The sequence below is a fragment of the Staurois parvus genome, unplaced genomic scaffold, assembly GCF_062004578.1.
Source record: "Staurois parvus isolate SC_StPar_1 unplaced genomic scaffold, SC_StPar_1.0 ptg000984l, whole genome shotgun sequence".
Taxonomy (NCBI): Eukaryota; Metazoa; Chordata; class Amphibia; order Anura; family Ranidae; genus Staurois; species Staurois parvus.
Window position 1 is genome coordinate 154,285 of NW_028318780.1, and position 25,716 is coordinate 180,000.

A 25,716-nucleotide genomic window follows, 5' to 3' on the forward strand; every position below is an offset into this window, starting at 1 on the left:
AATCCCCAAACAGGATCAGATGACCAGGTTTTCTGAGGACCTTGGAAAACTGAGCGCCAGCCCTGTGGTTGTGGCCTACCCCATGCCCAGGAGCCATGAGGTCATGGAGCATCCGGAGGGTGCCTGCTGTTTTACCATCATGGACCTGAGCAAGGGGTATGGGCCACCATCTCTAACCCAGCAGGCTCAGGACGAGCCAGCCTTCCCTACCACATGTGGCTTGCCTGAATCCACGAAAGAGCTCATTGGGGTTGAGAATGCACCTCTCCAGGGGTCAGGAATGACCTGCAATGTGGAGTGGAACTGAGTGCAGTTGCCCACTTTAGGGGCCTTGCAGTGTTCGGCCCCATCTGGGAAGAGCAACTCGGGCCCCTGTCACTAGTCAGGAACAAACTGCCCGTGCCTAGTTTGCCAGTCGAGAAGGGTAACTGTCAGAGGGGCATGTCAGTGGTTCAGTTTTGGAACACACCAGTAGGAAGAGGCCCCCAGAGGTCTGGGCATGGGGAGACTGAGGCAGTGGTGGCCTGGTCTGCTCCCCAGGCCAAAAAAACAGGTGACGTCAGTCGTGGGTGCAGCTGGCTACGGTAAGAAGCCTGGGTGAAACTATCATGGCTCAGCTGGACCTGTGACGGACCTAGTAGACATGAAACTGGCAGAACTGGTGTCCTGGATGCTAGCAGGTAACGAGGACTGTCCATCTTGGATGAAGGTGCCTGTGGACACCACTGGGAGGCGAGTTCCAGAACTCGCCTGTCCGGTTCCGATGCACACAGGCGCAGATGTAGTCCTAGGCCTGAGGAAGAAGATGGGAGAGGGAAATCTCCTCTACCTCGACAAGAAGCTACATATTAATATGTTAGCAGGTGACACCCCTAAGCCGAAGTGCTTTGTGAACAGGTGGGCACCCCGGCAGTCGCCACGGTATTCGGACAGCCACAGCCGACTGGTGCCCACCCGTGACCACTCACTTGGTCGGCCCAGCAGTGTTGCCGGGGAGAGACGATTCCTTTCCAGACGGAACTTGATTCTCAAGCAGTGCAGCGGTACCAGGTCGACCCAAGGGGAACCTCTGGGCAGAGGTCGGTTGCGTCAGGAAGGAAATTGTAGTTCCCTCCCATGCAACCACCTGAGGGGGAGTTGTCGCAAACATGCGCATCAGAGATGGACGCGGTTAAACCATTTTGTTAGGCATCTCCATTTTCTCCCCTCATCTTTCCCCCCTCCCTTCCTGAGAGGCCCAGCAACATGTGGCCAGTATGTGTGTGAGTTAGGAAGGTCACAGGAGGGTCATAGGAGCTGTAAAGGCCCCAAGAGAGTTGGAATCTCCCTGACTAAAGAACCTGTGTAATTTCACACCTTGTAAAAAGATAACAGAGCCTTCCCAGGAGTTCAAGGCTTTTTATGTATGTCTCCCATATTCCAAGATATGAGACATAGGGGAAAAACGGATCTTTTAAAAATGTTATCTGGTGTGTGCTTCTTGGGAATCCAAGAAGCACACACCAGATAACATTTTTAAAAGTACCGTTTTTCCCTATGTCTCATATCTTGGAATATGAGAGACATACATAAAAGCCGGACATATCATCAGATGGACGATGAGCAGGCGAACAGTTTGATGGGTCACTTGCCTTGTCTCGGGTGCACGGGAAAGCAGAAAAATAGATCTCGCAAACCGTTTAGCATACAACTTCATAATTCACATCTGGTCAATCCTCAGAAATGTCTGCATAATGATCTACCCGCGGGTGGGAGGTCCCTGGTGCAGATGGAAGGTTATGGACCAGAATATGAGTTATGAAAGATGTTGGCTCCAATTTAGGGCTCCGCCTGACGATTCCTCCCTAAACAGGGGATTGGTCCTTGACTTCAGAACCACCCCCTGCTGGGGAACACAAAAGAGGCTGTCAGGCCTAAGAAAGTTGAGTTGAAGACATCTCCCATTTTTTCCATAGTAACATAGGGAGATCAAAGCCCTTCTGCTCAGAAAGTTGATTTGCTTACATCCAAGGCTTAATGGCAAGTATCTTAACCTTTTAACCTCTCCCTGATATCTCTTTGCTGTGCTGCTAGTCTCTGTATGTATGTATGTATATATATATATATATATATATATATATATATATATATATATATATATATTTTTTTTTTTTAGTTACATCTTTTTCTGTAAATATTTTTATTGCACCCGTTTGACCTCTTGGTAATAAATCTTTCTTTCTGAAAGTGTTGAACTGTTTCTATAGCTCTTAATTGCAATTTACAAATCCCTGCCTTTAAAGAGAACGCTACTGTGTTTGTTTGAACCTCTGTATAACCAGCCTGCGGACCGTTTTGTATAGACAATTATATCAACCATTATAGTGTTATAGCTGAACGCCAAGTTTCCTCTTTCTCTGATCAAAAAGGAGGTGGTGGCAGTGTGAAGGGTTAATTGCGTAATTAACCTGACCCGTTAACAAACGATTCAGGCTGCTGGCCCATCGATCGGTATCCATTAGCTGGAAAATCATTGTGCAGGGTGCAGCTGCGTGTGGCATTGTTATGCACGTCACATCGCGGTTGCAGATCAGCTAGCCCAGTGGTCGGCAAGCCGCGGCTCGCGAGCCACATGCGGCTCTTTACACATTTTAATGCGGCTCTTCTGTGTGTCGGGCGCCCGCTCCCCTCCCTCCTCTCGGGCGGCGCCCCAAAAGTTAGGACTCTGCAGCTAGCCCAGCAATGGGCAAACTACGGCCCGCGGAGCGTGGCAAACATTGGCTGTCAGGATGTAGGCGGGGCAGCGTGACGAACTCCTCTCCTCTCACAGTCCACCCTGAAGACCGGAACGGCGCGGGAACACGGCGAGAGGAACGCGCGGAGCAAAGGTAAGTGAATCGACACAATATGGGGAATGAATTACTATAGGGGGGATGAATTACTATATGGGGGATGAATTACTATATGGGAGATGAATTACTATATGGGAGATGAATTACTATATGGGGGATGAATTACTATATGGGGGATGAATTACTATATGGGGGATGAATTACTATTTAGGGGATGAATTACTATATGGGGGATGAATTACTATATGGGGGATGAATTACTATATGGGGGATTAATTACTATGGGGGATGAATTACTATATGGGGGATTAATTACTATGGGGGATGAATTACTATATGGGGGATGAATTACTATGGGGGATGAATTACTATATGGGGGATGAATTACCATGGGGGATGAATTACCATGGGGGATGAATTACCATGGGGGATGAATTACTATATGGGGGATGTATTTTCAGTTTTAAAAATGTGGCTCTCAAAATAAATTTCAATCGTGGTTTTGGCGAGATTTGGCTCAGTTGAAAAAAAAGGTTGCCCACCACTGAGCTAGCCCTTCGGTCATGAGTTTGGTGAGAAGGTCTGGGGTCTGACGCCGCGATCGTGACAGCCAATACCTGGTGTCATCGGTGAAGGGAAGCCAGATACGGAAGATAGACGTAAAAAATCTGTCCATCTCTGCTAGTGTGGGGCTAATGACCGGGTGTGAGGCAGTATGCATCTTGCCTGCCCTGGGTAACCCTGCTAGTGGAGCTTGGGCCATCTCCCTCTCCAGTCCCACCCATAGTTTCATATGCCCATGTCTGCACCAATCAACCACCCCTGTCATGTGAACAGCCGTGCAATACAGGGCTGGATCCGGGAAGCCCATACCCCCTTTAAGCTTGGGGCGTAGTAACAGAGCACGATCAGTACGTGGACGTTTTCCTCACCACAGAAAGCAAGTGAATGCAGAGTGAACAGCACGAAAAAAAATCACTGAGGTATCCTGATCGGTAACATCTGCAGCAAGTATAGAAGTCTGAGCATGGCATTCATATTTAAAATATTACAACAGCCAAACCAGGAGAAAGCCAGCCCATCCCATTTCAGAAGGTCTGCCTGCAATTTGACCAAGAACAGTTGAAAATTACAAAGGAAGACATCAGATAAATTGGCGGGTATGTTTGTCCCAAGATATTATAGGGAACAGGTTGCCCATTTAAATGGGAAAGAAGGATGAAGGCTCCAAAGCGTGGATTCTGGCATGAAGACATTCAACGCTTCCGATTTTTGGAGATTAACTTTAATCCAGTCCGGACACTTTTACCCCCTTCCTGTCCACGGCAATTTTCAGCTTTCAGCGCTATCACACTTTGAATGACAATTGCGCAGTCATGCAACACTGAATATGAATTTTTTACCATAAGAATATGAATTTTTTACCATTTTTTTGAGACAGATAAAACTTTATTTTGATGGTATTTATTCACCGCTGGGATTTTAATTTTTTTTGCTATGTAAATGAAAATGTCCAAAAATTGTGAAAAAAGGTGTTTTTCTTATAAAGTTTTGCAAATAAATAATATTTCATCATAAATCTTGGCCAAAATTTATTCCGTTAACTTTTTAGTAAAAAAGAAAAAATAAGCCAAATTAGTTTATAACCAAAAATTATAATTTTTAAACTTTTTATTTTACATTTTTTTTTATATTATTATTTTATTTTTTTATGCATACTGTCACCCTAGCAGTACAGTGTCACTATGGTGACACTATACTACTTTTGGGGGGTGATGAAGATTTTTTTTTACACTGCTTACCCATATAGGATGTAAAAGCAATCATTTCTTTTTCTCTCTGTCTGCATTCTTGCAGCCATTGAGAAATACTGAGTGAGCCAAACCACTTGTCACATGGTACAAGGCTGTTGTGAATAGCCTTGTACCATGTGACCTCTGTGATCATTCACAGATTTCACATAGTAAGCAATGATGTCACAAGTGACATCTTGCTTACTACTTTGCATGTGATCACTGATTGGCCAATCAGTGATCACATGATGGGGACCTCGTACAGAGGTCCCGTCCGACGATCGGTGTTTCACTGTGTCCGGAGGACACAGCGGGCACCAGATCGCGGTGCTGTGCGCTCCTGGGGAGCGCGCACAAGCAGGGTGCGGGGAGGCCGTTTATAAACGGCCACCTGACCCTGCAGTGCCACCGTCCGGCCGTTTATATACAACGGCCGGTCTGGAAGTGGTTAAACTTGGCAAGAGCCCCATACAGTTTCAATTCTTGTAACAAAGAAGGCAGTGAAGTCATCGGATTGGAAATATAGAACAAAAGGTCATCAGCATAGGCCGCTCCTTTGTGTTGCAACGCCCCCGCCTGAACCCAGCTAATGTTTGGGTTAGAGTTGGCATGATGGAGAAAAGGTTCTAAGGTAGTAAAGGCGACAGGGGGCAACCCTGTCTTGTGCCATTAGAAATTGGGAAGGGGTCAGATTCTAGACCATTCACGCGAACAGTGGCGGTGGGGTTAGTGTATAAAGCGGAGACCCATCGTAAAATGTGAGAGGGCATCCCAACATGGTGTAGTGTCTCCTGAAGGAACCTCCAGTCTACATGATCGAACGCCTTCTCAGCGTCAGTGGACTAAAGCATGATAGGGATGCTAGATCTCCTAGCTTGCTCAATAACATTTAAATTACGGATAGTGTTGTCTCTAGTTTCTCGCGTCACTATGAAGCCAACTTGATCAGGTGCGATAAGAAGTTGCATCAACACATTCAGACGTGAAGCCAAGATTTTAAGGTCACAATTCAGAAGGAAGATAGGCTTATAAATGCAGCATAACAGGGAGTCCTAATCCAGTTTCGGAATGACTATGGTGGCAGCCCGTAACATATCCTGAGGAATGGCATGTCCTTCTAAAATAGCATTAAAAGAAGACAGGAAATGAGGCGCTAAACAATTACGGAACGTTTTATAATAAAGCAGAGAAAAACTGTCTAGTTCAAAAGCCTTCTTTGTTTGGGTAGAGGCTATGGCTGCAGCAAATTCCTCTGCTGAAATGGGTTGAGAAAGTGACTCCCGTTCTCCCGAATGGAATCCAAGTAAGGACAGGTCGAGGAAGTAGGAGGGACTGGGTCTAGGTTATAAAGTTTGAGGTAAAATTCTCTGAAGACCTTCATCATATCCGAAGAGGTATGGAGTTTGCTACCAGCGGGATCAAGCATGGTTGGGATATAAGACCGAGATCGCCTTTCTCTCAACACATTAAAGAATAATCGACCGCACTTGTCACCGTATTCATAAAACGTTCGGCGTGTATTAAGCAAGACCTGCTTCGCGTTATGGAAAAAATGGTCCCTGATCGTTTCCCGAATCCGCACCAATTCCGCCTCAGAAGCAAGGTCTGATTTGTCTTTATGTCGCCGTTCCAGGGTATGAAGTTTCGTCAAGAGGTCAGATAGAGTCTTGGCACACTGTTGTTTACGGATACGCCCCAGCTTTATTAAAATACCTCTAATGTAACATTTGTGAGCAGCCCATATAGAAAGGGGATTGTCCACTGAGTTCACGTTAGATGCAAAGTAAGAGGTTAGTTCCCTCTGAAGCTCTTTAGACAAGTCAGGATCCTTGAGGAGACAATCATTGAGTCGCCATGACTGGGGGGGTCACATTGGACAGGACTAGTTCCAAAAAAAACTGGCGTGTGATCTGAGAGTGCAATGTGACCTATATCAGACTTAGGGAGCATGGGTATCGTTCGATGTTGTGTCAGGAAAAAGTAAATCCTAGAGTAGGAGCCATGTACCGCAGAATAAAAGGTATAATCACGCTCTTGTGGGTGCATGATCCTCCAAATATCGACTAATTGGCAGGCGTGTAAAAGGTCTCGAAGACGAAGTCAATCTTTCAGCAACATCGGGGATGAGCCCGTCGAGGAGTCCTTATGGAGGTCTAGAGTGAAGTTGAAGTCCCCTCCTAATACCAGAGCACCCTCAAGGAAGGACTCCAAAACGTAAGAAAGGTTCCAGAACCTCCAATTGGTTTGTGTTAGGAAGGTAAATGTTCACCAGGGTGAAAGTCTGAGAATTGATCGTGCCCTTTAAGAGCAAGAACCTGCCCTCCAAATCATTCATTGAGAAACTGCCAGGCAAGGGTTTTTGCTATAAGGATACTCATCATACTAAAGATTTAGACGTAGGAGACGGGCAATGGTAGGCCAGACTGAAATGTTTATCAGTGAGTTTTGGGACCCAATCGGCCTGAAAATGGGTCTCCTGGAGTGAGTTTTGAGACCCGATCGGCGCAAAAATGGGACTCTACTTTCTGCGTCTCCAAAGTTCAGTGAGGCAACTGGGGTGCTTCTCAGGTGAATTCAACCCTATGACATTCCAAGAATGAAATCTGAGGGTTACGGCAGCTAAAAGGAGTGCAGCACCGGAATGCACCATCTCCCTTACCCAGGGGGGAAAAAAAAAAAAGAAAGAAAGGGGGGGGGGGGGGGGAGGGAAGGGGGAGAGAAGGGGGCAGAAAGCAGCAAAATGTAGAAGAAAAGAGAGAAGACAGTCTACAGAGAAAGTTTCCTAACTAGGAAAGCTACTACCGCCAGGGCAGAGTGACCATAAAGTGGGGGGTGAAAGGGCACAAACAAGCAAAGAGTCCCGGCCAGGTGGGCTCCCCATATCAGTAGTAGACCAGATCCGGCAGGCTAGCATGATATATCAACAACAATACATGTTGGATAACATTAAGCTGTGGTAGTCCCAGGAGAGGAAAAAGGTAAATAGCAATTCTACGGAGTGCAGAAAAACTTACAGGCGCAGTCAACACTCGAAACGTACTTGTAGACATACAGTGGGGCAAAAAGTATTTAGTCAGCCACCAATTGTGCAAGTTCTTCCACTTAAAAAGATGAGAGAGGCCTGTAATTGGCATCATAGGTAGACCTCAACTATGAAAGACAAAATGAGAAAAAAAAATCCAGACAATCACATTGGTTGATTTAGAAAGAATTTATTTGCAAATTATGGTGGAAATTAAGTATTTGGTCACCTACAAACAAGCAAGATTTCTGGCTCTCACAGACCTGTACCTTCTTCTTTAAGAGGCTCCTCTGTTCTGCACTCATTACCTGTATCAATGGCACCTGTTTGAACTTGTTATCAGTATAAAAGACACCTGTCCACAACCTCAAACAGTCACACTCCAAACTCCACTATGGTGAAGACCAAAGAGCTGTCGAAGGACACCAGAAACAAAATTGTAGACCTGCGCCAGGCTGGGAAGACTGAATCTGCAATAGGCAAGCAGCTTGATGTGAACAAATCAACTGTGGGAGCAATAATTAGAAAATGGAAGACATACAAGACCACTGATAATCTCCCTCGATCTGGAGCTCCACGCAAGATCTCAACCCGTGGGGTCAAAATGATCACAAGAATGGTGAGCAAAAATCCCAGGACCACACGGGGGGACCTAGTGAATGACCTGCAGAGAGATGGGACCAACGTAACAAAGGCTACCATCAGTAACACACTACGCTGCCAGGGACTGAGATCCTGCAGTGCCAGACGTGTCCCCCTGCTTAAGCCAGTACATGTCCGGGCCCGTCTGAAGTTTGCTAGAGAGCATTTGGATGATCCAGAAGAGGATTGGGAGAATGTCATATGATCAGATGAAACCAAAATAGAACGGTTTGGTAGAAACACAACTCGTCGTGTTTGGAGGAGAGAGAATGCTGAGTTGCATCCAAAGAACACCATACCTACTGTGAAGCATGGGGGTGGCAACATCATGCTTTGGGGCTGTTTCTCTGCAAAGGGACCAGGACGGCTGATCCATGTACAGGACAGAATGAATGGGGCCATGTATCGTGAGATTTTGAGTGCAAACCTTCTTCCATCAGCAAGGGCATTGAAGATGAAACGTGGCTGGGTCTTCCAACATGACAATGATCCCAAACATACCGCCAGGGCAATAAAGGAGTGGCTTCGTAAGAAGCATTTCAAGGTCCTGGAGTGGCCTAGCCAGTCTCCAGATCTCAACCCCATAGAAAACCTTTGGAGGGAGTTGAAAGTCCGTGTTGCCCAGCGACAGCCCCAAAACATCACTGCTCTAGAGGAGATCTGCATGGAGGAATGGGCCAACATACCAGCAAAAGTGTGTGCCAACCTTGTGAAGATTTACAGGAAACGTTTGACCTCTGTCATTGCCAACATAGGATATATAACAAAGTATTGAGATGAACTTTTGATATTAACCTAATACTTATTTTCCACCATAATTTGCAAATAAATTCTTTCCAAATCAGCCAATGTGATTGTCTGGATTTTTTTTCTCATTTTGTCTCTCATAGTTGAGGTCTACCTATGATGCCAATTACAGGCCTCTCTCATCTTTTTAAGTGGGAGAACTTGCACAATTGGTGGCTGACTAAATACTATTTTGCCCCACTGTACCTGTCAACCTAAACAGGTACTAACATATACAACCCTACAATAGAGCAGGACAAACCCCCTGGGACAAACTTATGTCACAGGCGAGTACAATAAGGACAATAGTTACTGTTCAAAAAGGAAACACTCCCCTGGTCCCAGGGAAACCCCAGGTCCATGCGTCCGGCCTGCGGGGCAAGGAAGGACCAAGGAAGGAGAGCAAATTCCACCCTCGGCAGGCAGGGCAGCAAGGATGCAAAGCCAATATGCCCACGCCTCCAATAGAGGCTAGCACTCCGGGCACAGCAACGCACCTCAGAAGAGGGCAGCGCATGCCCCCGGGCAAAGACACCTTGTGGAGGCCATAGGACAGGCAAGTGGACCAAGGTACACAGGTGGAATGCGCCCTCCCATCCAATGCAATCTGGGCTGAAGAGGCATGTGGTAGGGAGCCGAGGGCCCACAATACACAACTAATAGCAGTAAAAAGCACAACAGAAGAACAGTTTCGAAAAAAAAAAAATAAGGTGGAATCAAGCAGTGACTTCTGTGGCCCTTGTTAGGCGCTGAGAGGGCAGTTCCGTGCGGGCCTGTGGAAGGTTTCTGCTAGACCTACAGTTTTTCCGAATGCGTTGTGGCCTGCCTGCCAGGGCTCGACCCTGGAGGTTTTGGGGTGTAGATAGCAACCAATTGTGTACAGGGAATGGGTCCATCTCTGCAAAGGTATACAAATCCGGCAAGTCCGATGGGTGTCGGATGGGAAAGGTGAGTGTGCCCTTTTGGACCACAAGGTGAAATAGGTGGCCCCATTTGTAAGTCCTTGTTCCCCAAGGCCATTCAAGAGAGGTTTAAGTGTGCTGCGCATCAGTAGAATCTTCTTGGAGACATACGGCAGTAAGTGTACAGCAGCGCCATCGAACTCCAGGACACCTTGTATAATTTCCTCCTTAAGGGTAAAGGAATGCAGCCAGCATAAAACATCCCTGGGCCTATCAGAAAGGGAGGATTGTGGGCCTAGAGTTCCAAGAACACGGTCGATGACAATGTTAGTGTCAGGCGAGCATTCCAAACAGCAGTTGAAAATGGTGGTAACCATTTACCACCGTCTGACCACCATTTACCACCGTCTGACTTCGAGACGGATTCAGAAATCTCCCGCAACCTAATATTATGTCTGCGTATTTCCAGGTCATCTAAGAGTAGCTGCAGCTGGATGACTTGGTCAGAGAGCTCAGTGCAGGAAGACTGTAGGGACTGCACGGTGTGGGACACCGATTCCTGTCCCCGCTCCAGCCCAGTCACTCTAGTATCCTAGGAAGCCAGCTCCTGTTTAAGGCCCTGAATATCTCCCCTCATAGCCGCCTCCATTCTAGCAGCTAGAGATTCAAAATCAGATCTTGTGGGCAGCAGTTGTAAGAGTATCCAAAGTTTATGTTCAGTATTCTCGCTCGGGGGGGGGGCTCCAAAAATTGGAGAGAGGGAGTACTCACAGATTCCTAGGTGGGGGGCTCCGTCTTCCACACCTCCACCAAGGCCGAGTCACCAAGGGAATCCTTACCACCCCCCAGGATAGGGGGAGAGTCCAAACGTCCCATGCCCAGAGAGTCCTCCTCTGTATCGGCCGAGAACTGCCAAAGATCGCGGGAAACAGGGCGAGAGGTCACTGAGAGGAGAGAAGGGCAGCATAGTGTAGTCGTCTGGGGGCCGCTGACATGTGCTGTAAGTATTTGCGGCCTCTTCCGGGCAGAGAACCGCATGGCGGGCCGGCGCCATCTTGGAGGGAGCTGGATTGGAAGTGACCTGAAGCGACGGCTTTAGGTAGAGGTCCATGGCATGACAGGCAGTGGTGGAGCGTTGTATCAACATCCCGGGCATCCGGGGATCCTGCTGGACCGGTAATGTGTGCTAAAGTGGTGAAGTAATGCTGCTAGGGAGCCCCTAGCCGGGAGCTCCGTCCAGATACGTCCTCAGTCTGCCATGCCTAAGCCCCGCCCTTCCTTACATGGGTCATAACAGACCTCTAATGTCTCTTTTTTGAGACTTTCCCTTACTCTGCAGTATGAGCTGCACTGTTAATCAATGGATAGAAGTCTGTATAGGCTCCTATTTCATACAATGGAACATAGCAAACAGTGTTTACTATGTTTAATTCACAGACTTAAACATAGTAAACACAGTTTACTATGTGTCAGTGATTAATGAATACATACGCGACCTGTTCGGATCGCTGTCTGTATTAATTCAGGAAAGGTAGGAAGCTGGTAAACACATGCTTACCAGCCCCCTGCTCTCCATCCTGACAGCTATCAGCTGGCTGTGGCTGGCTCTCTCTCCTCACCCCCGACCTCCAAGGGTAAGGAGTGAGAGCCAGCTAGCAACGTTGCAGTGGGGCGTTTGCACCAAAGGGGGAGAGCCACCGCTGTGCTCTCCTTCCTCACCCCGCTCTTCATCCTGAAAGCTGTCAGTGCTGCAGCTGGCAGGAGGGCGAGCTGGCTAGCAGCACTGCATGAGGGGGCCGTGGGGGATCGTGGGTGCTACAGTGGATGGGCAGGGGGCAGAGGGGGTTTTCACTGATGTTGGAGTCACGGCTGTGCTATCCCTCCTCACCTCTGCTTTCCAACCTGACAGCTCCAGCGGGAGGGTGAGGAAGGAGAGCTGGCTAGCAGCACTGCAAGGGGGGTGGCCACAGGGGATCGAGGGTGCTGTGGTTGATTGGGCCGGGGGTGGTTTGCACTGATGGATTATTAAACACTTTAAGCTGTGGCTCCCAAGCAATTACTGGTGGGAGAGGCAGAGAAGGAAAGCCGTTAATTGCATGGGAGCCACAGAGGATCGGTGCTAGAGGGGTGAGAGGGTTAGGGGAAATCAGTGCTGAGGGAAACAGAAAAGGGGGAGGAAGGGCCGGTAAGGAGGGGTGGGGTTGCAGCTAAAAAGCTAGGGAGGAGAAGTGGGGAGGAGAAGGCAGTGGGTTAGAGGCACAGCAGCACAGGTGTCACATTTTAAGTTAATAGCTCTGATCAGCGGCTTGTCAGCCGCTAATCTGAGTTATTATTTTGTTCAGCAGAATCTGCTGAACATTTATGCTATAAATTCATGGTCACTGACATGACTATGAGCTTGTACCAGAAGCAGGTATATGAGGAATGTCAGGTCCATACGGCGTACGGACCTGGCCAGCTGGAAGGAGTGCTGTAGGTCTGTACTCCGTTTGCCTATAGCTAAAGAAGTGAATGAGGGGTTGATGTAAAGTGTGTTTACTGTTTGTTCAGCATATGTAAATACTTTAGTGTGTAGAGTGAGATAAGAAAAGCTTATATGCATTACCTTCCTGGATATCCTTTTCATTAGGATCATTTAACTCTAAACGTGAATGACCATTCTTGAGTCCAGCTTCAGCTCTAAGGGTAAATAACATGGTTACAGTTAAATATCCAGGTAAATATGTATAAATAACTAACTACTACTACACATATATACATATCTGGCGAAGTACAGTCAGTAGAGCTACAAAGTTGCAATAGGATTTGTCTACTTTAATACTTTTTTCTTGTAATCCATTGATAGGCACAGGAAGTTATTCATCTTCAAATTTTACTGCCACCTACGGGAAGACTGGACAATGGTAAACAAAAAATTGTAGGCCAGCCTAGAATAATTGTCAGGAAAGACATTTGCATACACGCAGGCTCATAAGCCTAAGAACCCCTGTTCGTGGCTGTGTTACAGGTGCGCAAGCGAGTGCGCATACACGTATACATGTGCGTAAGTGCAGCCTATTTAACCACTTGCCTACCGGGCACTTATACCCCCTTCTTTACCAGGCCAATTTTCAGTTTTCAGCGCTGTCGCACTTTGATTGACAATTGCGCGGTCATGCAAGATTGTACTCATATGAAATTTTTATCATTTTTTTCTCACAAATAGAGCTTTCTTTTGGTGGTATTTAATCGCCGCTGGACGCTTTACTTTTTGCGCTATAAACAAAAAAATTAAAAAAAATTAAAAAAAAGTTTTTGTTTTTATTATAACATTTTTCAAACAGGTAATTTTTCTCCTTCACTGATGTGCGTTGATGAGGCAGCACTAATGGGCACTGATAGGCAGCACTGAAGGGCACTGATAGGCAGCACTAATGAGGTGGCACGGATAGGCGGCACTGATAGGCAGCACTAAGGAGGTGGCACGGATAGGCGGCACTGATGATGGGTACTGATACACAGCACTGATAGGTGGCACTGACTGGCATCACTGCTGGGCAGGCACTGACTGGCACAACCGCTGGGCACTGACTGGCTGCACTACTGGGCTGCACTGATGGGCACAGGTGGGTGGCACAAGTAGGTGGTATTTCTGGGCACAGGTGTGTGACACTGCTGGGTGGCACAGGTGGGCGGAACTTGTAGGTGGCACTGCTGGGCACCGATCATCAAGTCACTGATCATTAGTGCCCTGATGATCGGTGCTGATCCCTGCTCTAACAACTGCCGGTTCTCGGCAGTACTTTCCTCACGATCTGACAGCGTGAGGAAAGTGCAGCCGAGAACCGGCAATTGCATTTCCCGGTGATCAGCGTGTCATTGGACACAGCTGATCACGTGGTAAAAGGCAGCTGTGATTGGCCTTTTACCACATCACGTGATCAGCTGTGTCCGTAGGACACAGCGATCACAGAGATCGCCGGGGGCGCACAGGAGAACGCGTTCTGGGAGGACGTCATATGACGCCCACCCAGAACTGACCGGCTGCAGTGTAGCCGTCATTCGGCTATCTGCGTTCGGCAAATAGTTAAACTGCACTAGTCCTCTGTGTCAGTGCAGTTTTGTCTATTACACTCCTAAGCATATGTTCCTGTGTTGATGACCTCATCTGTACCCGACTCTGCCTGAAAGCCACCTATACTGACTGGCTTGCCTCTTGACTATTCTTCTGCCTTCTTCCTTGGATGATCTTCCTTGGTACCAACCCCCTGCCTGATTCCTTACTACTCTGCTGCCTGCTGTCTGCCCCTTGACCTGCTCGAATGTTGCTGACCTGGACTGTTCAACCTTGCCTTGGCTCTCGTACCTGCACCCGCATCAGCTGACCCATGCCTGCCTCTCGCTCTGGTCCTTTTGCCTGTATGCATCCAGCCCGTCATCTCTGTGCACCCCAACACACATCAGGACCTGCTACAGGCACTGATGCCACTCTGTGCTCTGGCATCCCTGTCACCTTACCAGGGCTCTTGAGCCAGAGCTGTAAAGGAGGCCTACCTCTTCGTTTCAAACCCCATCACCAGGTATGTCACAATAACCCCTCTTACTGATACCATGCCTTGGTTTTGTAACAAAGCAGTACAACAGAATGACCATGAACACAAAGTGGTGGGACTTGTGTCCTTCAATGGACTGCCGTAAGTAAAGAAATCCTATTTTCTTTCTTGTCCACTGAAGGACACAGAAATTCATATGCTGTTGAGGCATCCAAAAGCAGTTTAACTGTGGGGTTGTCAACACAGCAAAAAAATGCTAACAGGCCCAATGAAGAAATGGAGACTGCCCATAAGCTGCCTGACAGACCAATGCTTGAATCTGGATTTGTATGAAGCTGAGCCTCCTAGCAGACAGAGGCTCACCTCCTCAGTTGTAACCCATACCATGGTGAAACCAGCGGTGATGGGAAATTTGAAAGAAGCCCAGTAGTGCAATAGTGTGGTAGTTCCTGGAGCTTCCACATAACCAGCCTTACTTATTAAATTGAGTCTTCAGAAACAGGGTCATATTTGTGGCAATGACACAGCTCTGAGCAAAAATAGCACTCTGATGTTAATTTTTTCCAGTACACACAGGCCTGGAAAGCACCATAATGCAGTGCCCAGGGCATTAAGGACACATTTCAGGTTATCTCCCCAAGTCCATTTCAGGGGTCCAGGTGGAAAAGGCTGAATCTGGATAGGAGATGCTCAACAAGAGCAGCGAGGCAGATTTGATATAGCTAAAGCACCAATGTAGTGATGAATTCTGGCGTCAATAGAAGAATCTAAGGAAAAATTGGTGAATACAAAATGCTAGCAAGACTGGTTAGGCTCTTTTCAGCAGCTAAATAAATCTGCATCTCCTTGGACACTACCAAAAAACTTAGAAAAAAAGGAGTGGTAATCCAGGGCTGGCTTGCAGTATGTTTGCCTGCGCCCAATCTTTCTGTAGGCAGCAGTATAGCCTGACAGCATCTGAATGTCTGTGCCCCTTCATGGACAAGAAAGAAAAATATATTTTGAAATAGAGAATGACTTGTGTACATGTTGCCCTTAAAGAAAAAAACACTGAACACGATTATGACTAGATGTTTGTAGGGGACTATTTCTTCTGACTATAAGATGCTCTGGGCACTAAAACACATCGGGGGGTATTTATAAAGCAAAGCTATAGGATGCTAGAGAGGAGCAATGAGGCAAATTTGAGATAGATGTATTATACTGTAACTAAACAACCTAAATCATACGTCCCCTCTAAACTGCTCTAAAATAGCAGTGTGACAAAAAAATTGCTCCTGACCACTTGTGTGCCTGTTTTGATTAAAAAAATGTCTCATCTCCAGTGGTAAATCTGTCACAGACCTGTGCAAGGCGGAGAGCTCTCAAAACTGTTGTATTTGAAAGGCAGCCATACTTGCATCTGTGTTGTTATTTGCTTAATAACTTGTCGCCCCACCACAGTACATTTACTGCGGTGGGGTGGCAGGTGCAGGCACAGTCACATATATTTACATGATCAGCCTCTGTTTGGGTTTGTAGTGCGCGCATCTGTTCCCCCTGCCGACTCTTGCTGTGTTTGGCAGCTGATTTCAGCCAGTAATTTTGGCTGAAGTCAGCTGATCAGCTGTGTCTAATCACACACAAAACACAGAACTCTGTGTACAGAGAGCGCCAATCTGGCTGTTTTTCTCTCTGCAAAAAAGGGAAGAAGAAAACAGCCATATAATGAAGTAAAAGCAGCATATGTTACACACATTGCCATAACCTCTTGATTGTACCTAGATGTTAACCCCTTTCCAGACAGTGTCATTAGTACAGTGACAGTGTACAGAATTAGCACTGATCACTGTATTAGTGTCACTATTGATGTCACTGTCAGTTAGTGTACCTCCCAACCAGCGTCAGATTGCCCACCACACTAGCACAATTCCACTATAAGTTGCTGATCACCTCCATTACCAGTACAGCATCATAATTGTGTAAATGCCAGTATATATACCATAATTTGTAGACGCTATACATTTCTCACAAATCAATATACACTTATAGGGATTTTGTTTTACCAAAGACTTGTAGCAGAATACATTTTGGCCTAAATATATGAAGAAATTTGGCTTTTTGTGTTTGTTTTATTGGATAGGTTATATAACAGAAAGTAGAATATATGGTTCTTTCCCCCAAAAAATTGTTGGTCTTTTTTCATTTATATAATAAAGAATTAAAAAAACAGTGGTGATCAAATACCACCAAAAGAAAGCTATTTGTGTGAAATAAAAAATTACATAATTTTCTTTTAAATACAGTGTTGCATGACAGTGCAATTACCAGTAAAGTAGCGCAGTACAGAATAGCAAAAAAATGCTTTGGTCATGAAGGGGGAAAAACCTTCCAGAGGTCAAGTGGTTATAAAATGTCCCTCAATATATTTATGAGTAAGATTACAGGGTTTTACATGCTTGCCTTATGATAGAACAGTGTCTCACCTGAGCAAGATTGGCAGGTAACAATGGCTCCCTCTTGAAGGTATAGAACTGTGCAAAGAGCCAGTTGAAGAACCAAATGGCATATGATAAAGCTGACCATCTGCATAACGGTTATGTGGATTTGACTGTAAGAGACAATTCATCATATCATTAGATGCATAATATGCTGCAATTACAAAATGCACACAATCTACAATAGGTCTATGAGCAGAACTTGAAAAGAAAACAGAACCATAATGCAGTAGTTACCGAGGTTAGGGTGGACTTTGTAGTGAAACTAGGTTCATTCACCTTACGAAAGCTGTATTTAAGTGACCTGTGTACATCTTTGCTGAATATCACACTGATCAAAAAGATGAGAGGACCCTGCCAAGAGACACCGTTATTAGATGAATAGTCACTAGGCTTTGGAAAGCATTTAGTTAAAAGAAAAGTCTTAATTACCTGAGCACAGACAACACCTGCATAAGTGTAGTGTAGGAACAGTAGATCACTGTTCACGGACAACAGAGCAAGGATCCAAGACACACTAACAAGAAGAAGCAGGAATATGGAACATTGGAGTCCTGATCTATGAGTAAACAAACAACAGCAGAAAAAAAATGTCATGCCTGATACTTTTGATACTGTTTGATATATGATCACAATTAAAATAAAAGCTTGAAAAAGAATTTATGTTATGAACAGAAGCAAACCAAGCCTTGGTTACGTGGACCTGTATCATTGTCCAGGTTTTGCAAAGCTGAACAGCTAAATATGGAGAACAGGTTTAGCAGCTAAATGCAGGTATGCTTTGTTTAGTGTACACTGTTGCATCTATATGCAATGTTGTATCCATATTCAAAAGCTGTCTACCAAGGGAAAAGAGTAAATACAAGAGAATACTGAGAATGGGTAGAGAGATAATAGCAAGTGGCACTTACACTGTCCCTTTCTTCTTGAATCCTTTCCTCTGTGCAGCACAGGATACACGCCCAGAAATAATACAAAGAAACAGTCCAGTCTGTAAAAAATACAAATATTTAAAGCTATATAATTTTTCACAAAACTGGTGCACAACTGTGGAAGGCAAGAGGTACTTTTTATTTAAAATAACTATATGTTAAATAATATCTAAACACAAAAACACATTTATATATTTTTTTTCAAGCAAAGATCATTTTCAGAAAGTACAGAAAATAATTGTTGATCTTCCAGTGAGCTGAACCAAAAGCACGATTATTTGTAAACTACTATTTCTACCACCTCCCATGTAAAACAACCCCAATTCCAAAAATGTTGGGACCCTGTGTAAAATTATTATTATATAGGATTTATATAGCGCCAATAGTTTACGCAGCGCTTTACAATATAAGGGGGGCAGTACAATTACAATACAGTTCAATACAGAAGGAATTGGAGGGCCCTGCTCATGGAGATTACAATCTAAAGGGAGGTGGTATAAAAAAGTAATAGCTACAGGGGATGATCTGATGAAGGTGACTCAAGTACAGTTCTTAGGTGGAGGTGGGGTAGGCTTCCCTGAATAAATGAATTTTCAAGGATCGTCTAAAGGAGCACAGGGTAGGAGCTAACCAATCACACTGGGGCAGTCCTGGAAGCGAGGGTGAGAGGAGGTAACAAGGGAACTGCAGAGCAAGAGGTCTTGGGAGAAGCGGAGAGGGTGGTTTGGGCGATATCTGCAGATGAGGTTGGTGATGTAGCTGGGGGCGATGTTGTGGATGGCCTTGTATGTTGTAGTTAGTATTTTGAATTTTATAAGTTGGGCTAGTGGAAGCCAGTTTAGAGATTGGCAGAGAAGGGCAGCAATCACTGATCGTTTAGTAAGGTGTATTAGTCTAGGCATAAAATAAACAAAGAAATTGAGCGCTACTAGGCAAAAACATTGAGAGGATAACTCTAAATAAGAAAGTCCAAAGGACCTAATGAGGTCAATATGTCCACTAGGAGGCAGCTTGTAGTTATAGCAGGAGATGACTCTGTGAATGGGACAGAAGAGAGGAAAAACAAGCGCCATCTAGGTGTAGTATTAAAATAACCATTTTAATAATCGTAAACAATTGCATTCACAAGAAAAGAATATGTCTAGTCATGTGTAACAGTATGAGAGTTATCATCAATACCAGTCCCGAATCGCAGGCGACGGAGGCTGTGAGCCCGCTGGAAGGATGTTCTGGAGGCTCCCAGGGCTTCCTGGTCGGCGTGGAATGCAGCACGGCAAGCAGAAGTGAGGTCACAACCGGAACTGACGATCAAAGATGGCGACGTGATGTGGAGTATGCACAATCATGGAGAAGAATCATGGCCTGTAAGAAAGAGCGCATGCTCTGCAATGAGTCACCATCTTAAATCGGCAGCTCCGGTTGTGACATCACTTCTGCTTGCCATGCTGCGTTCCACGGCAACCAGGAAGCCCTGGGATCCTTCAGAACATCCTGCCAGCGGGCTCAAAGCTTCCATCTCCTGCGGTCCGGGACTGGTATTGACGACAACTCTCATACTGTTATGCCTAGACGTATTTTCTTTTGAGTGCAATTGTTTACAATTATTAAAATGGTTATTTTAATCCTACACCTAGACAGCGCTTGTTTTTCCTCTCTTCAGGTGTATTAGTCTAGCAGCAGCAAAACATACAAGGCCATCCAAAAATCTACATACAAACAGAATACAATGATTCGCAAATCTCAAACTAATTTTATTCACAACAGAAAATAAAGAACATATCAAGTGTTAACCTTATTTTTTCTTAACCACCTTCCACCTGCCCTATAGTACAATGACGGGCGCAAGGTGGTTCTCTCGTTCTGATAGGAAGTCATATGACGTCCTACCATTCTCACTGCGCATGCGCAGCTCAGGGAGCGCGCAGCACGGAGGTCGCCAGTGCGCTGTGTCCCTCGGACACAGCGGATCATGGAAAGAGCCGAAGATGTCGGCTCGGTCATGTGATCAGCTGTGTCCAATCACAGCTGATCACATGTAAACATGGAAATGCAGGTTATCGGCATTTCTCTCCTCTCGAGCTGTCACGCTGACAGCTCGAGAGGAGAGGAGAGCTGGTAATCGGCTATCCACAGAGGGGACATGTACACTGATCATCAGGACACTGATGATCAGTGTGCCCTGATGATCAGTGTGGCCCCAGAAGTGCCACCTGTCAGTGCTCATCAGTGCCACGTGCCAGTGCCCATCAGTGCCACATCAATGCCACATAGTGCATACCAGTGCACATCAATGCCACATATCAGTGCCCATCTGAGCTGCCTTTCAATGTCACCCATCAGGGCCAGTTAGTGCCACCTATCAGTGCCAGTCAGTGCCGCCTAACAGTGCCAGTCAGTGCCGCCTAACAGTGCCATATATCAGTGCTGCCTTTCAGTGCCCATCAGTGATGCCTGTCAATGCCCATCAGTGCACCCTACCAGTGCCTCCTCATCAGTGCAGCCTATCAGTGCCCATCACTGCAGCCTCATTAGCGCACATCAATGAAGGAGAAAAATCACTTATTTACAAAACTGTATAACAAAAACTAAGAAAAAACGTTTTTTTTTTTTCAAAATTTTTAGTGGTTTTTGGTTTAAGAAAAAATAAAAATCCCAGAGGTGATTAAATACCACCAAAAGAAAGCTCTGTTTCAAAAAAATGATAAAAATGTCATATGGGTACAGTGTTACATGACCGCGCAATTGTCATTCAAAGTGTGACAGCGCTGAAAACTGGAAATTGGCCTGGGCAGGAAGGATGTATAAGTGCCCTGTAGGCTAGTGCTAGTGTAAAATGGTACATTTTCTAAATTTAATTTTAAAACTGGTGGCAACATGTTAAAAAAAAGTTGGGACAGGGCAGGATGGCGGCGGGAGCGGACGCACATCAGTGAGCTCCTGCGCTCCTAGCCCCAATCCGCTGCCATCCAGGCCGCAGCGGACCCTAGCGGGGCCCCTACGACACTCTGGTCCCTGCCAGGCCACCGGACCTTTTCCCGGAGTTCCGGGAATCGCAGCCTACCACGCACCCGAAGCCGCGGCCTCGATTTTTGCTGCGGCCGACCCGGATCGCCGGACATCTGCCCGGACCGCCGCCGCTCTGTCCCCCAGCTCCCGCCGACCTGCCTGCCTCCCCAGGGCCCTCCCCATCAGCCCTGGGTCCTCGCTGACCACCAGAAACCGGCTCGACCCAACGGTGGACTGCTGCTCCACCACCCAGCCCGCCGACCTGCCCGTCTCCCTGGAGCCCTCCCCACTGGCTCTCAGTCCACCTCAGGCCACCAGCATCCAGCCACCGGCACCCAGCTGCCACCTCGGGACACCCTGCTACCGACACCCAGCTGCCCGTACCCGGCGGCCCTCCCTGGGGGCTGCTTCGGGCCGCCTAGCACCCTGCATCAGCAGGCACCCAGACCAGGGACCTCTCCAGAATCGAGACGACGCCGCACCTCCACCATCCGCATCAAGAGGGTAAGCCTCCACTATCAGTTCCCTCCCTCCGGGTACCACGCGGCCGGGCACTTACCACCGAACAGCCCAAACCCTGTCCAATCCGGCAGAGTCAAGCCTGCCACGCGGCCCTACCACTCCCACCGACGCTGGGCCCCTAGCACCCTCAGTCGCTGGCCCGCAACATCCACTTGCGCTGCTCACTTCACCCACGGACGCCGAGCCCTACTGCAAATAGCCCACTCCACCTCAAGACGTCGGTCCACACCACCTCCTGCCAACGGCCCTTCAACACCTCCTGACGCCGGGCCCTTCAGCACCTCTTGACGCCGAGCCCTAAGCACCTGGCCCACAACATCCGCCTGCGCTGGCTCACTTCGCCCACGGACGCCGAGCCCTACTACAAATACCAACGCATAGCCCACTCCACCTCCAGACGTCGATCCACACCACCTACATCACCTCCCGACGCCGGCCTACACCACCTGCTGACGCCGGGCCTTCAGCACCCCTGACACCGGGCCCTCAGCACCCCCTGACACCGGGTCCTCTGCACCTCCTGCCACCGGGCCCTCTGCGTCTCCTGACACCAGGTCCTCAGCTACTCCTGATGCCAGGCCCTCAACACCTCCTGACGCCGGGCCCTCATCACCTCTTGAAGCTGTGCACTCAATGCCTCCCGACGCCGGGCCTCCAATGCCTCCAACCACCGCGTCCCACGGCTCGTCCAGCCGCCGCACCACTGTGTCCACCGACGCCGTGCCACAACACCTGCGGACGCCGGCCTACAGCACCCACAGACTGCAACCAGCCAGCTGCGGCCCCAGCCGCCTACCACTCCCTCTCACCTCCTACGATTGGACACTGATGAACTCCGACATGGCATAATGGACTCTCCCCATCCTCACGTCCTGACTGAAACCTCCCTCCTCTCCGACCCGATCAGCATTCTGCCCACCCTAGCATGCCACCTGCACTTCTCGTTCTCCTCTCCTCCAACCCCAAACTTGCCTCCCTCTACCCCCCTACTCCCCCAAAACACCTCTACATCCCACCCTCACTTCTTTCCCCCCCCCTCTACGGCTCTCACCACCTCTTCCTATTACTCCACTCCCCTGCCGACCCACAAGCCACCACCAACCGACCCACGTGCTCCTGCACCTCCCATTCCCATGCCACCTTCCTCACCCTCCTCCTTCTCCTAACTGCCGGTGACATCTCGCCGAACCCTGGCCCTCCATCTCCCCACTCTCCCTCCCGGCACCTCCCTACTCACGCCAACCACCGCAACCCCCTCGATCTCATATCTGTCCCCCTCCTCCCCACATCCACCCCTCCCCTCTCGGTTGCACTCCTGAACGCCTGTTTGGTTTGCAACAAGCTCACCGCCATCCACGACCTCTGTCTCCCACTCCCTCAACCTCCTAGCGGTCACCGAAACCTGGATCCAAGCCACTGACTCCACCTCCCCTGCTGCCCTCTCCTATGTAGGCCTCGTCTGGACCCATTCACCCAGACCGAGCAGACGCAGAGGTGGAGGGGTCGGTATGCTCCTACCACCGCTGAGCATCTTCCAGGTCCTCCCTAACCCCCCCCTCCCTATCCTTCACCTCCTTCGAGGCTCACTGCATCCGGCTCTTCTCTCCCACCCCCCTAAGGATTGTGGTAATCTATCGGCCTCCTGGTTCCGCATCCCCCTTCCTTGACGACTTTGACGCCTGGCTTCCCTTCTTCCTCTCCTCCGAGCTACTGACCATCATCCTAGGCGACTTCAATATCCCGATCAACGCCAACAGCCCGGCTACTTCCCAACTCCTCCTTCTAACCTCCTCCTTCGCGCTCACACAGCACACTCAGTCCTCCACCCACTCCAACGGAAACACCCTGGACCTCGTTTTTTCCCACCTCTGCACCCCCCACGACTTCACTAACATCCCCTTCCCCCTCTCTGACCACCACCTCCTCACACTCTCCATCTCCCCCTACCTCAACCCCCCCCCCCAAAGCGTCTAACCATCACCCACATCCTCCGCAATCTTAACCCGACCCATCTCCACCCAGCAGCTGACCGTCTGTATGACAGCATCCTCCCTCTGTCATGCCCTGACCTGGCCACTACTGCATACAACGACTCACTGTCAGCTGCCCTTGACTCCCTGGCACCCCTAACAACACGTAGCATTAGACCCCGACCGCTTCAACCCTGGCAAAACAACCATATGAAATGCCTCAAACCACGCAGTCGCGCGCTGGAGCGCTTATGGCGCAAAACCAGATCCCCTCCCGCGTTCTCCCTCTATAAAGCCGCCTACCTCGCCTACACCACTTCCCTCCACGCCGCCAAGCAAGCCTATTTCATAACCCTTATCAACACCCTTTCCACCTGTCCTTGTCAGCTCTTCTCCACTTTCAAATCCCCGCTCTCCCCCCCTCCCCCCACCCAGCACCTAACTCACCGCCCACGAGATTGCCAAACACTTCCAAAACAAGATTGACGCAAACCATAAGGACATTGTCAACTCACAATCCACCTCTCCACCCAGCCTCCCGCCCTCCTTCGACCCCTCAACCCTCCCCTCCCCTGACCTCATAGTCGCACTACCCCCCACTATACCTAATGCCCCACACATCATCACCTCCCCAACACTCCGCTCCCTCAGCCCAACTACCCCCCGAGGAGGTCTCCAAGGTCTTCACTGAAGCCCGCATCACCACCTGCCCCCTGGACCCTATCCCCTCACAGCTCCTCCATTCACCCCCCCCCCTCCATCATTTGCTCCCTCACCCACATCTTCAATCTCTCCCTCTCCACCGGCATCTTCCCCTCCCCTCTAAAGCACGCGCACATTTCCCCCATACTCAAAAAACCCTCCCTTGACCCCACTAACCTTAACAAACTTAGACCCATCTCCTTGTTGCCCTTCACTTCCAAGCTCCTTGAGCGCCTGGTCTACAATCGCCTAAGCGCCCACCTCACTGATAACAACCTCCTTGACCCCCTACAGTCTGGCTTCCATCCCCTGCACTCCACCGAAACCGCCCTACTTAAAATCACCAATGACCTGCTAACCACCAAAGCCAATGGCCACTATTCTAACCTCCTGCTCCTTGACCTCTCCGCAGCCTTCGACACTGTTGACCACCCTCTCCTCCTTGCCAAACTGCACTCCCTTGGCATCAAGGACGCTGCTCTCTCCTGGTTCTCCTCCTACCTTTCCCAACGCTCCTTCAGCGTCACCTACAACACTGCCACCTCCCCCTCCCTCCCCCTCTCTGTCGGGGTCCCCCAAGGCTCTGTCCTCAGGCCCCTCCTCTTCTCCATCTATACCTCCTCCCTTGGCAAACGTATTCACTCCCACGGCTTCAATTACCACCTCTATGCCGACGACACACAAATTTACCTCTCCACCCCCCACCTCACCCCCTCACTCTCTGCCCGCATCGCCCACCTCCTAAACGACATATCAGACTGGATGTCGCTCCATTTCCTCAAACTTAACCTATCAAAAACCAAGCTCCTGGTCTTCCCCCCACACGCCAAAGTCCTGGGTGTCACCCTGGACTCCCACCTCTCCTTCCTACCCCACATCCAACTGCTATCTAGATCTTGCAGGCTCCACCTCCGCAACATCTCCAAGATACGCACATTCCTCACCCCAGACACCACCAAACAACTCGTACACTCCCTCATCATCTCACGCCTGGACTAATTGCAATTCCCTTCTCACTGGCCTACCCAAACGAACGCTATCCCCACTCCAGTCGATCCGAAGCTCAGCGGCTAGACTCATCCACCTCACCAACCGCTCCACATCTGCCTCCCCCCTCTGCCAATCCCTTCATTGGCTCCCGATTGCCCAACGCATCAAATTCAAACTGCTAACTCTGTTCTACAAAGCCATTCACAATGCCGCCCTGACCTGATACCCAAATACTACCCTACCCGTGCCCTCCGCTCCTCACAGGACCTCCTATTCTCTAGCTCCCTGGTCTCCTCCTCCCACGCCCGATTGCAGGACTTCTCCAGGACTTCCCCCATCCTCTGGAACTCCCTACCCCAATCCATCAGACTGTCACCTACCCTCCTCACCTTCAGGCGCACCCTGAAAACCCTCCTCTTCAGGGAATCCTACCCCAACCTCACCTAACACCCGACCTCACCTAACAACTAACCTCCTCCATTCCTCCCACCACTCCATCCCCCACAGCCATCTCCTCCTGTACCACCTTCCCCTCCCTCCTAGATTGTAAGCTCGAAAGAGCAGGGACCTCGAACCCCTCGTGTAGTGTATTGGTACTGTCTTGTCTCA

At 48.5% G+C, this 25,716-nt stretch overlaps 1 protein-coding gene across 3 annotated transcripts in view; it reads right to left on the reverse strand.

The window, feature by feature from the left end:
• Positions 1-25,716, reverse strand: part of LOC149441443 (cadherin EGF LAG seven-pass G-type receptor 2-like) — a 465,765-nt gene that overhangs the window by 25,887 nt on the left and 414,162 nt on the right. For 2 of the 3 annotated variants that reach the window (XM_089657336.1, XM_089657337.1), the window contains exons 28-32: positions 17,897-17,976; positions 17,418-17,544; positions 17,223-17,339; positions 16,974-17,098; positions 12,582-12,655 (exon numbers count right to left, since the gene is read on the reverse strand). In XM_089657336.1, the coding sequence (XP_089513462.1) occupies positions 12,582-12,655; positions 16,974-17,098; positions 17,223-17,339; positions 17,418-17,544; positions 17,897-17,976 (523 nt within the window). The remainder of the gene's footprint in view (positions 1-12,581; positions 12,656-16,973; positions 17,099-17,222; positions 17,340-17,417; positions 17,545-17,896; positions 17,977-25,716) is intronic. The other variant, XM_089657338.1, reaches the window with a different exon arrangement.